The sequence below is a fragment of the Pinus tabuliformis genome, chromosome 3_2, assembly GCF_031772625.1.
Source record: "Pinus tabuliformis cultivar Carrire ecotype Pingquan chromosome 3_2, CPIR1, whole genome shotgun sequence".
NCBI classification, from domain to species: domain Eukaryota; kingdom Viridiplantae; phylum Streptophyta; class Pinopsida; order Pinales; family Pinaceae; genus Pinus; species Pinus tabuliformis.
In genome coordinates, this window is record NC_142302.1 from 677429269 (window position 1) to 677442069 (window position 12801).

Below are 12801 nucleotides of genomic sequence, written 5' to 3' on the forward strand. Positions count from 1 at the left end.
TAAAAAGTCAATGGAAAGAAAGTCAAGGTGAGAATTTGTCGGATTTGAACCTAAGTCAACAGGACTTAGATTGGGGTGCTTCATTGGATCCCCATTTCTCTCGATAAATAAGACATCACAAGGAAAAAAAAAATGGCAATTCAGAGGGAAGGAGAATGAACTATTAGAATGGCTCACAAGGCAATCCAGGCATACCATGTTCTTTGAAGGGGCAGCGAAAGGAAACCCCGGTATGGCAGGGGCAGGAGGAGTTATAAAGAACAAGGAAGGTAGAATTGTGACTAACTTTGCTTGGCGAATAGGGTACTCCACAAGGATCCAAGCTGAAGCCTTGGCACTTCTTCAAGGTCTCAAGCATGTCAAGGCCCTTGGTTTAACAAAGGTAAATGTTATTGGAGATTCTCAGTCCATTATTAAAGTCATAGTGGAAAATTCTCCTCATGCTGATCTTAGATTAGCTAGAGTGGTGTCAAGAATCAGACTTTTGGTGAAATCTCTTCAGTCTGTTAATTTCTTTCATGTATTGACGGAGAACAATAAGGATGGTGACTCTTAAGCCAACAGAGCGGTGCCTCTTGCAGCTGGCTCTCTCTTGAGAGATGGGATCAAGGAGTGGGACTCCATTCCATAATCTTCTTCTCATGTTTTACTGCATTATACTAAATCAGTTTGTTTGTGTCCATAAGATAGGGAAAATAACGGAAATAGATTCTCTAGTTCCGAGTAAGAAACATTGGCACCCAAATCTTGGGGCCTTTTATCATTTGGTGGAAGAAAGTTCATGGGCTTGGCCTGAATTATTGTAACCGATGAAAGGCATTTTAGCCACAGTTCTAATATAAACCCATATCCGTTCTTATAAAAAAAATAAAAATAAATAAATAAATTCAGGAATAAAGAGAGGGGATCCAACAATGACTAACCTTCCAACCATCATCCCCATTTAGCGTCTTAGATATTTTTTCAATCTCAATGTCCTCCCTAAACTTACGGTGATGGAAGTGATTAATCTTAGCTATACCTTGGGAATCCTCAATATTAATGTTGTGCTTAGTCTTCCTCACATGCTTAGCCAAAGCTGAGGAGTGAGTCCTACAATGCTTTATGTCAGTTGCACGTTCCTAAATCCTTTGATTGATGGAACGACTAGTTTCTCCAATGTAGGGAGTCCCACAGGAAAATGGGATCAAATACACACCTTTCATGTCTTTCAGATCCACCGGGTCTTTGACTGATCTTAGGGAGTTTTGAATTGTGTTTAAGGGATTGAAGGTGTTAGCGCTTGAAATTTCACCTCAGGTTGAGAAAGGTAAACCTCAAGGCTACATCAAACCATTTAGCCTTGTAGCTAGCCCTACGGGGCAAGAGAAGGCTCTCTCTGGTCAATCTCGGCAGATCTTCAATGGGATGAGATGACCAACAAGATAACACTGATATTAGGCTAGTAAACTGATTAGAAAGGTTGATTTGGGGTTTTTTGGGTTTTTTGGTGGCAAATTGAGGAATTGCAATTTTGGGTGCGGGGATTGGACACAGTTTCTGCAGGGGGTTCCTTGGGGCAAGGTAGGAAACATTATTGATGCCTTAAAGTGAGATGGATGATCGGGAATGAAAGATGAGGAGCTAAAGAGAGAAAAAAATGACTTTGAATTCCCTTTAGACAGTAGAAAACATTGAAATTAAACAAATTTAAAAGCAGAGCATGGCTAGCATGAATTCATACTTTAACACTTCATTTGTTTAATGTGCAGCAGTAAAGAAAGGAAATGAATCACATAACAAAGCTTACAAGAAAATTGAGAAACACACCATCAACACATGAGTCCACAAGAATCCCAAAGATGACTGCAAAACCCTCGTCTTCCTTAGCCAAAAATTGCAGAGATACAGTGAAAATATACAATGATAGCTTCTCCCTCAAGAGTCTAACCATGAAAATGAGCAAGAAAGTACATAATATAGATGATCTAACCTCTTTCCCTGCCTCCATGGGTCGAGCTCACTATCCTAGGAGCTGTTTGAACCACTTCTAAACTAAGCACTACAAAATAGGCAGTCAAAACAACTTGCCTCTATAAACTTGGAAATCAGTTCATACATTCAATTTTTACCCTTTACACAAATGAATCTTCTAGAAGTGTTAAGCAAGAGTAAAAGTGTCTTAGAGTTACCAAAATTACATCAAAGATAATCATCTTCAACCCCAAAAAGTAAAACCAAGTCAAACTGTGCTTTTCCGAGCTGTACAGTGAAATCTGGCAAAGTCTGCTCAACGGGTCGCGCACATCTTCTCAACAGGTCGCGCACATTGGGAGCTCTGTTTGAGGCACTTTCAGGTGTCCGAATTGGGTGCAGGATAGCTCGTTGGAAAGGTCTACGAGTCTAATTTCCAACCCAATTGGAATTTTTGAATTTGGAGGTCATTTGCCTAGTCAAAACTCAATTATCCCAAGACTGATTTCTGCAACTCAAAAAAGGGGCAGAAAGTCAATTTTTTCATGTATTTTGACCTTCTGGAGGCCCAAAACCCCATAAAAACTCAAGTCCATCCATGGGTATATGTAATTTTGCATGAAAAATTTAGAAATGCCGAGTTTTTGCAAAAAGGAGCTGCCATGACAAAAGGTCTCACCGGGGGTGAGACCCGTTGAGGAGCTAAAACCTGTAAATTTCCAAAAAATGCCAAAATTACCCAAAATTCTCAAAATTTTTGGGATTTGAGCTGTGGCTAGGCTATTGAGTGCCATGATATTTGAGTGAAGCCTCAGCCAAGATACGGAGTGGATTGGTCTTCTTCCTCCGCCTAAGAGCCTCAGACAACCTCCTTTGGAACATTTTCATTTTGGCCTTGCATACATGCATCCTTGCCCAATAGTGATTCTTCATGTTTCTCAGCAGATTTTTCTCTTGGTTGGCCTTAGCCAACAGCCTCTCCAAGTGGGCATTCTCCTGAATGAGCATAGACTCTCGGTCAGCAGGCAATGGATCACCGGGTCTTCTACGGTTCAAGACTCAGTCACTACGAATCCTCCATAGCTCATCAAGTGCTTTCTCCTCCTCCAATTGTTTGTTCCGCTGCTCCAGGTAAGTGATAGTCCATTGGGCACCCTCAAGTCTCCTCTGCAAAACATCATTTTCAGCCCTGAGATGCTGAATGATCTCCTTCGCCTCTTGGCTAGGAGAACTGGCCTCAAGATCAATCACCAGACCCTCATGAATCATGGGCTATTTGCCCCTCTGTAGTACCTGTGCTGGTGAAGAAAGCGAGGCCCCTTCCACCTGATGTGGAGATAACACTCGCTGTGCTGATGATGAAGGCGAGACCCCTTCCACCTGATGTGGAGATAGTACTCGCATGGCTGTTGCAAATAAGGCCCTATGGCCTCTCTGATAAGTGAGCTGAGGTGAAGAACTAACATGTCGAGTGACCGGAATATCAGGCTGCTGAGATGGTCCTCCCTCCTCCTGAATGACCTCTGGATGTGGCTGGGGTGGTGCTGTGAAAAACTCACGGGAAATGAACTCCTCCCATGAGATGCCCTGCTGAGTCAACTGATGCAAGACTATGAGCTGAATCAAACCATAATGACATAAGCTCCTGTACTGCTGGGCCGGGGTCTTCTTCTGCAACATGGGCACCATCCTCTGAATGTTATGAAAGAAGAAGACCGGGATGTTCATCATCCTCACTCGGGTGAAATGCATCAAAAGGCGAATGTGATATGAGTACACCTGTGAAAATCTGCCCTCACAGGTAAAATAGTGCATAATAAGCCTCATGATGGGAGCATACTTGCTCCGGCGAAATTTGAATGGAAAAACACCCGCCAAATGTCTCACGAATGGTGGCCAGACATAGGGCTCAAAGTGAACAAAATCTAGCAACCTGCGCTTAGGCCACACCTCACCCACATTCGGTATCCCTGTAGCATGTGAGATCACCTCGGGTGTCAATGTAAAATCTACCCCTGCTAGGTTGACATGTCCATCATGCAAATGTAAAACAAAGAGGCGAGCCAACTCTCTGTGATGTTGAATCCGAGAGATCCTCTCACAAAACTGATAACAAGACATGTACTGAAAACAAGTGACTGCCATAGGACAGGCCTGTAATTCTGCCAAAGAGGTGGGCTCCTCTCGCTTATGATGTCCACCCTTACCCCCTTTTCGAGGCCTCCTCTGTACCTCAACCTCTGTAGATGATGAATGGTCATCACTTTGCTCATAAGTTTCAGTTTTTGACATGGTTTAGGAGCAAAGTGGACAAACTGAACTGCTGTCTCTGCCTGCAAAAAGTGCTGAAATCTATGCTGTTTCAAGGGGAAAAAGAAATGAGGGAAATGTTAGGGGAGGGATTCTTTAACAAGGAATGGGAATATATAAATATAACAGGGAATTTTTAAGGGAAATTGTGCAAATCATTATGCATATAGGAACACATATTTGTAATTGGGAAATCATTTGCAAAGATCATTACATATGGGAAAAAACATGTATGAAAGTGAACATGGGAATATGCATACATGTATAAATAGGGGAAATAGGGAAACCATACACAAAACCTGCTGATATATTCATCAACATTTTCTTTTGTTTTCACATGAATTTTTCCTTTGTTTACACATGTATACGGTAGAGGGAAATTAGGGTTTTGTATGCTTTGGGAAAGGGGTAGGGTTTACATTTTTAGTCATTAAGGATGGGGAAAGATTTGCCTTTTATTTGTAAAATAATATGGGAAAGGAGATGAACATATAAGGGTGAGTGAAAGGGAAAGGAGGGAAACAAACCAAAGGGAAAAATAGCTTGAAACAACATAAACCCTAACACCATTTGCTCATTAACATTGCAGCCATATAAGGAGTTCCACTTGTAAAATTTTAATCATTTTAACATGTTCATGACACCCACCATCATAACCAGCAATTAATCCATGTTTAGAGCACCTACCTCGAGCAAATTGATAGCTTGGAAAGAGTTTGAGGTAATTGGTTTGAAGTTTGCAGCAAGGCGGTTCAACGGGTCACGCAGGCCGCCCAACGGGTCGCGCACTGCCCAACGGGTTGCGCACGTTGCTTTTCTGAACTGTGGAAGAGCTCTCAACGGGTCGCGCACCTGGTTCGACGGGTCGTGCCCCTCTCTGCTGCCCGAAATTGCTCCTTTTTCGCTCCTTTCTCTCAATCACTCTCTCTATCTCTCTTGCAAGCGTTAGAATGCACAATGAGAGTGAAAGGAGGGAATTTTGGCTTTTATAAATCTCATTTGAAAAGATTTCATTTACAAACCCACTTTCTAATGTTTTTCTTTTGACACTTTATAACAATGATTTTTGGTTTCCTTTATCCTGAATTTGACTCATTGAGTGCTTTGACTTGATTCTTTTTGCAGGTAGATCATCTGAGGGACTTTGGCAAGGGGATCAGGGTTACTGCTGCCCTTTTGAAAACTTTTTGGAATTTCATTCTTTTTACAAAAATTTAACATGACCTTGGCTTTAAAAACAAAGTTTTTAAATCCAAGGTTAAAAATGAACTGTACATGATGAAAATATCAAAGAAACATGTTTACAATCCTCCCTCTGGCTTGCTGGGCACTCAAGGGCTTCCAAAGACATGAACTTGCAGAGATGAATGACCAAAACCCTAGACCTAGGACCTTTGACCTCAAGACAAAACAAGACAAGCTTGAAAGAGCTTAATGACTGATATGACCTGATCCAGCAAAACCAAGAGGGGTATAAATAAACCAGCTCCTCCATCAGGGTTATGGCATGCCTAACGGGATGCAAAATTTGACACTAATGAGACACCTACCTATGCAAATGCAAAGAGCTTTGATCACTGATGGAGGGCTTCAAGACCGACACTAACAGAAGGTTTAAGAAACATTGTGTTTCCTAAGAACTTGATCAATCTTGTTTGTAGTCCCTTGAATAAAGAGAAGCAGAACATTGGAAGCAAATTCTCTAGGTTCATTCTTAACCTTCAGACCTTTGCATGCTTTTTGAAAAGCTTTGATACCTACCGATATACTATAGCCATTCAATAAAAAAACATTAGGGAGACGGATTTTCTCATCCTCTAGGTGATTTTCATCAGAAACCCGCAAAGCACTAGTAGCTAGAGAATTTAGAACCCCCAACTTCTGTGCTCGATAGTGATGAGAGTAAGCATGAAGATATTGTTCAGTGTGCGTTTTGTTAGGAAAAACCTGGTGAGAGAAAGAACCATCAGATTTCTTAGAGATAAGAACGTTAAGGAAGGGAAGGCTACCATCAATCTTAGATTCCATGGCAAATTTTATGGATCTTGATTGATTGTTAAGATGTTGAAGAAATAGATCTAATTGGTTTAGACCATGAGACCATAAGATGAAGGTATCATCAACAAACCTTTTCCAAATCTTTGGTTGAAAAAGGGTTGAGGTCAAGGCCCTTGATTCAAAATCCTCCATGAATAGGTTAGCCACCACAGGGGAGAGTAGAGAACCCATGGAAACTTTGCAAGTTTGTTCATATAACTCAGCTTGGCGGTATCAGGATCAGAGATGTGATTAATAACCTCAACAACCTCATTGATAGGGATATTGGTGAAAAGAGAAACAACATCGAAACTAACCATAAAATCATTAGGCTCAAAATTTAAGCCTTTTAACTCATTGAAAAAAGAAGATGAATATTTAACAAAAGAATCAGTATGACCAACAAGGGGCTTGAGCTTCTGGACTAAATACTTAGCTAGCAAATAAGTAGGCCCACCAATTGTATTGACAATGGGTCTAAGGGGAGCTCCCTCCTTGTGAATCTTGGGGAGTCCATAGATCCTCAGAGTAAGAGGGTTGCTTTCAATAAGCTTATGGCTAAAGGAGTTGACAGAGTTATTAGATTTAATAGCCAAGGCAACTGCTTTCGAAACTATTTTTATGGAGGTTTTGTCAAGTTTTCTATAGCTACCGCTGTTACAAAGATGCTCAACCATTTTTCTCCATTACTCTTTTCGATCCATAATAACAACATCTATGCCCTTGTCAGCTTTGAGAATGGAAACATCAGGGTTAATTTAAGGGCTTCGAATTCTACCTTGTTAATATTGCTCTTAGGTGGTTTGGCCTTCCTAAGAATCATAGCACAATCCTGCCTGATGATGTCCTTGATGGGATCAGATAAGCCCTTAATGCCAAACTCAATATTGCAAATAATTTCCTCAACAAGAATTTTTCTAGGAGCAAGGGCAAAGTTAAGCCCTTTTTCTAAAAGCTGATACACATGAGAATCAAAAGAAAACTTGGAAAGATTGATCACTTTCTTATTAAAAGAGGGAGAAACTTTATTATTATTATTAATATTTTATTAAAATTAGAAGGATATATTACCATCTTATTAGAAGAAGAAAAACCTTTAAAATTATTATCATCCTTATTAATATTGATAATACTTCGAGAATTATTTTTATTAATATAAATATTAAGAGTGTGACATTTATTTTCATTATTGTTAGAATAATTGTTATCTATAATCTCCACTATGTTAAAATAACTATTCATGTAATTATTATTATTAAAGGAAGCACCTTTTTTATTAGAATTCATAATAATAATAATATTATTATTTATATATTGTGTAATGTTATAATTTTTAGAAAAAAAATATTATAATTATAATGGGAACAATCAAAATTGATTGAAGTACCATTATGATTATTATTAAGGGGTGCATTATGTTGATCAAAACCATCAAATTGGAAGAACAGTAAAGAGGCAGGGAAAGGATAGAAGGCACATGAAGAAAGGATCCAAAACCGACAACAGAAGAGGCATCCAAGAGGGGATATGAGGAAACTGAAGAGGGAATCAACTTGGCGGAAGGGTCTGAAAAGTTGTAGTAAATGGGATGCCTAGATTATATGAGGTCTATGTCTATGTTCTCTATGTTGTCAATGTCTACTAGGTTTCTATGTTGTGTATGTAGTCTTACTCAGGTCTCAATTGTCCACGTTGCCTATGTCTAAACAACTGCCTCTGCTATTTATGTTGCTTACCAAGTTTCTTTGCTTTTACTATGTTGTACTTTAGGTTTCGAACCTTTATAGTCATCTTGGATGTAGGGATATTATTTCATACAACCTTTGAATGCCTTTGGAGAGTAGTCTGGGGCCTTGTTCCATCATGGAAGGTCTTAGATAGACATGACTATAACATTTTTTTACCATATTAATAGAGAAGTAAACTAACTTACAAAAAACACAATGGTAACACAATAAATTGTTTGTCGATGTTTACCCAATAAATAAATAAAAACATCAGTCTAGTATGTTAGCCCTCCAGGGCCATTCTTGAACTAAAAATAGAAAAAACAAATAGATGGAAATAAAAGAAGAGGACAACATAACAACTATCATTAAGACTTTTAAAATTCAAAGGCTTCCATAGGAATGGTTCCTTGTTGTCTGGGGAGCAACTTAGGTTATGGGGGATGCCCAAATTAGTCTCCATTCACTCGATTTTTCGATCCATGGAGCTTATATTCAACTCCATTTCACCCAAAACTAATAAACTTTCCTCTTTGGGTTCTTTCTTGTTAACCAAAACTCATCCCATAAACAATTTGAAATACTAATATATGTCGACTATACATGTATGGGTTGTAGTGGACCCTAGTGTGGCCCATGTTTGGGGCCCAATATGTCACCTTAGTGAATACTTCCAAATCGGTCAAATAATGATGCTTGTCAACAATTTTTATCTCTATCTATGTTATCTCCCCGCAGACCTATCAAGGAGTGTTCTCTCTATATTGTGAAGAAAATCTCTACACTGGTTGTTGGGCAGGAGAGTTCCCCTACTCCTAGTATTATGCCATATCGCGTCCAACACAAACCCATTGATGAGGCATAATGACCCAAATAATGAAATAAATTATATGGCTAGAGTGGAAGAGCAACACCAAGGAAGAAGCAGTGGAGAAGGGGATATAGGAAGGTTGTACACAAAAGGAAGGAGCCAAGCAGTGCAAGGCGGAGAAGAGGGAGGAGCGTTGTAACTCTATGGAAGTCTAGGTTGTAAGAGAAGCCCAAGGAGGAAAGTACAACAACACATGGTCATGGAAAGAGGGGAGTGAGAGGAGAAAAACTCAGCCTAGCTAGAAAAACTAGTGAGACAATAGAAATAAAATAACAAGATGGGTTTGTTAGCGCTTGAAATTTCACCTCAGGCTGAGAAAGGTAAACCTCAAGGCTACATCAAACCATTTAGCCTCGTAGCTAGCCCTACGGGGCAGGAGAAGGCTCTCTCCGGTCAATCTCGGTAGATCTTCAATGGGATGAGATGACCAACAAGGTAACACTTATATTAGGCTAGTAAACTGATTATAAAGGTTGATTTGGGGTTTTTTTGGGTTTTTGGTGGCAAATTGAGGAGCTGCAATTTAGGGTGCGGGGATTGGACATAGTTTCTGCAGGGGGGTCTTTGGGGCGAGGTAGGAGCCTGTATTGATGTCTTTAGTTGAAGTGAATGATTAGGAAGGAAAGATAAGAAGGCTAAAGAGAGCAAACAATGAATTTGAATTCTCTTTAGACAGAAGAAAACATTGAAATTAAACAAAATTAAAAGCAGAGCATGGCTAGCATGAATTCATACTTTATCACTTCATTTGTTTAATGTGCAGCAGTAAAGAAAGGAAATGAATCACATGACAAAGCTTACAAGAACATGAAGAAACACACCATCAACACATGAGTCCACAAGAATCCCAAAGATGACTGCAAAACCCTGGTCTTCCTTAGCCAAAAATTGCAGAGATACAAGTGAAATAATACAATGATAGCTTCTCCCTCAAGAGTCCAACCTTCCAACCTCAGAAAATGATTGAGAAAATACATAATATAGGCAAGCCAACCTCTTCCCTTGCCTCTAGGGGTCGAGCTCATCCTTCTAGGAGCTGTTTCAACCACTTCTAAACTAAGCACTACAAACTAGGCAGTCAAAACAACTTGCCTCTATAAGCTAGGAAACCAATTCATTCATTTAATTTTCACCCTTTACATGAATGAATCTTCTAGAAGTGTTAAACAAGAGTAAAAGTGTCTTAGAGTTACAATAATTACATCAAAGATAATCATTTTCAACCCCAAAAAGTGAAACCAAGTCAAACTGTGCTTTTCCGAGCTGTACAGTGAAATCTGGCAAAGTCTGCTCAACGGGTCGTGCACATCTTCTCAACGGGTCGCGCACATTGGGAGCTCTGTTTGAGGCACTTTTAGGTGTCAGAATTGGGTGCAGGATAGCTCGTTGGAAATTTATTTGAGTCTACTTTCCAACCCAACTAGAATTTTTCAATTTGGAGTTGATTTGACCTGTCAAAAATCAAATCTCCCAAGACTGGTCAAAAAGTGCCAAATGAGGCTGCCTCAAGGAAGAGTGCTGTTGCAGTCAACATTTGAATGCCTTCCTCAACCCCAAATTGAGCTCATGATAGCTCGTTGGAAAGCTCCTTGTGTCTAGTTATCATTTTACCTATCAAAAAAATCATTTGGCCAACCAAGCTAGGAGAAAACTTGATTTTCCCAAGGTCACTTCAGAGGTGTCTTTGATTCTCCTGAGGCAACGGTATTCTTGACATTTCTCTCAAACAATGACACCTGTGCAAAAAGTGAAGGAGGTTTTTCTTCTTTGGAATGTTCTGGACAAACACCTCTCTCAGTTTTCCAAAATTCATCTTTGATTGCTCTGAAAGATCATTTGAGTGAAACTTGTCCCGATGTGTGGAATAAGGGATTTTGCCGAAATGAAGCGAAATGAAGGGGATAGGGGGCTTCTAAATTCTTGGGGAAATTTTTGGAAGTGGGGAGGGATGTTAGGAAGCAGGGGAAAGTGGAATCTCAGAGATTGAGTGAGGAGAAGGGGTCCAAAAGGGCAAAACACAGGCGAAATCTAGAAAATTGCCAGGTTGTAGCTAGAAACTAGGGTTTGTGCAAAAATGAGGAATTTGGCGGATCTAAGGGATGAGAAGTGTTTGATAAGGTACTTTAATGATAGGGGAAGGTGTATGAACATCAGGAAACAAGTTTTGCCGATGATTTGACCGTCCAAGAGAAATTGGCTTTCAAAACCCTAGGAGAGGGAAATGACCTTGCCAAGGCACAACTGAAGCATGAACAAGATGTAAAATGACTCATTAGACACTGACATGACAATGAAAACCCTATGAATGATTATAGACTCAGCTGAATGGTGACATGGACCAACATTTTGACAACTTTAGAAGGAGTTAAGGCAAACCCTAGACCTAATGCCTAGTGACCAAATTTTGCTTGAAAACTCTTTGAAATGACAAAATTTGACTTGGAAACTCTGAGACCACTTTGTAAGAGCATATTTGATCACTGGAGGAAGGCTGGGAAGACTGACACTAAAATTGGCTCCAATGGGGATGGTAGCTCCTTGGAGGTACCAAGAACCTTAGACCTCTGGGAGAGCAGACCAGTGCTTTCAGCCATTGGGCAATGGAGTCAAAAACTCAAGCTGAAATGCATGACTGAAAACTGATGACTTGACAACACAAATTGACTCTCTCTCAACTAAAAACTGACTCAATACTTAAACACAACCGACAAACTAGAAAGATGCTCAAAAGGGAGCTTATTCATCACAACCTACTCTAACAGTTTCATTCATCACCTGATCAAGTGAAATGAAACAACCAATGCAACCAAGTAAGTATCACGTCTGCTGGTTGAATTCTCCACAAGTGCTCACTTATGAACAACAAAAGAGAACTACTGAAAGGCAACTCCCATGACAACTTAGAAACAGATCCGTTGAATGATATGAATTCTCTATCTGCCTGCAAAAACACTGCATAAGGATCTCGAAATTCAAGCACATTGGGACTTAGCTCATCCAATGGATTACTTCTCTTTTCCTCATACCATGAATGCAAACTTTGATCTGAGCCTTGTGATGAGACCTCTGCTGAAAATGACAAAGAAACCGGCTGCTGGATCAAATTCATATCAGCACATGTTTCAAGCTCACATGTGGTCAATGGAGAAAGACTTTGACTGCAAACCTCATCCAAAACATCAGCTATTGGATCATGAAAAACTTGAAAAGACTGCTGCAATGTATCCATTGAAAATGTATGACATCCTTCTAGCTGTTCATCTTGTTCTTGAGAGATTTTATGAGAATTCTGCCTTATAAACTGAAATGCTTCAAAACAAAAGGGTATAGAATCTTCCTGTATCATTAAATCATGTATTTCGGCTGCCACAGCTTCATCTGTAATCTGCCTTTCAATTTCATTTGGTAGCTGCAAATCTGATGCTACAGGCTGCTCAAGAATTTTGTCATCTGTCTCATCCTCAACATTTACACTGATAGATTGCTGATTTGTTATAGGCTGTTCATTTGAAAATTTACTATGCAATCTACCCTTCAAAAACTGAAATGATTCGAAACAAAAATGTAGGGAACCTTCTTGTATCATTTGATCAAATATGTCAACTTCCATGCCTTCATCTGCAACTTGACAACCAATGGCATTTGGGGGCTGCAAATCTGAATATGAAAAGTCTTGAACAAGGGTTTTATTGCCTTCAAGATGGTCTAGATCAAGACTTGTTGACAGCTGATTCTTAATTTCATGGAAGTTGTCTCTGATGAACTGAAATGAATCAAAACAAAGAGGCAAAGATCCTTCACTTACTTCCCAATTTTCTGCACTTTCCTCATCGATGTCATAGCTGATATGTGATGGCTGAACATTGTATTCAAGCTGCTGAAAATGAACTTTTTCCTCCCACA

The 12801-nt window shown here is 39.7% G+C and overlaps 1 protein-coding gene across 1 annotated transcript; it reads left to right on the top strand.

Annotated features, from left to right (window-relative positions):
* The first annotated feature begins 232 nt into the window (after positions 1 to 232).
* On the top strand, positions 233 to 556 carry LOC149182458 (uncharacterized). The gene has a single exon (XM_089414562.1). The coding sequence runs from the start codon at positions 233 to 235 to the stop codon at positions 554 to 556; it is 324 nt and encodes a 107-aa protein (XP_089270688.1).
* The last annotated feature ends 12245 nt before the right edge of the window (positions 557 to 12801 follow it).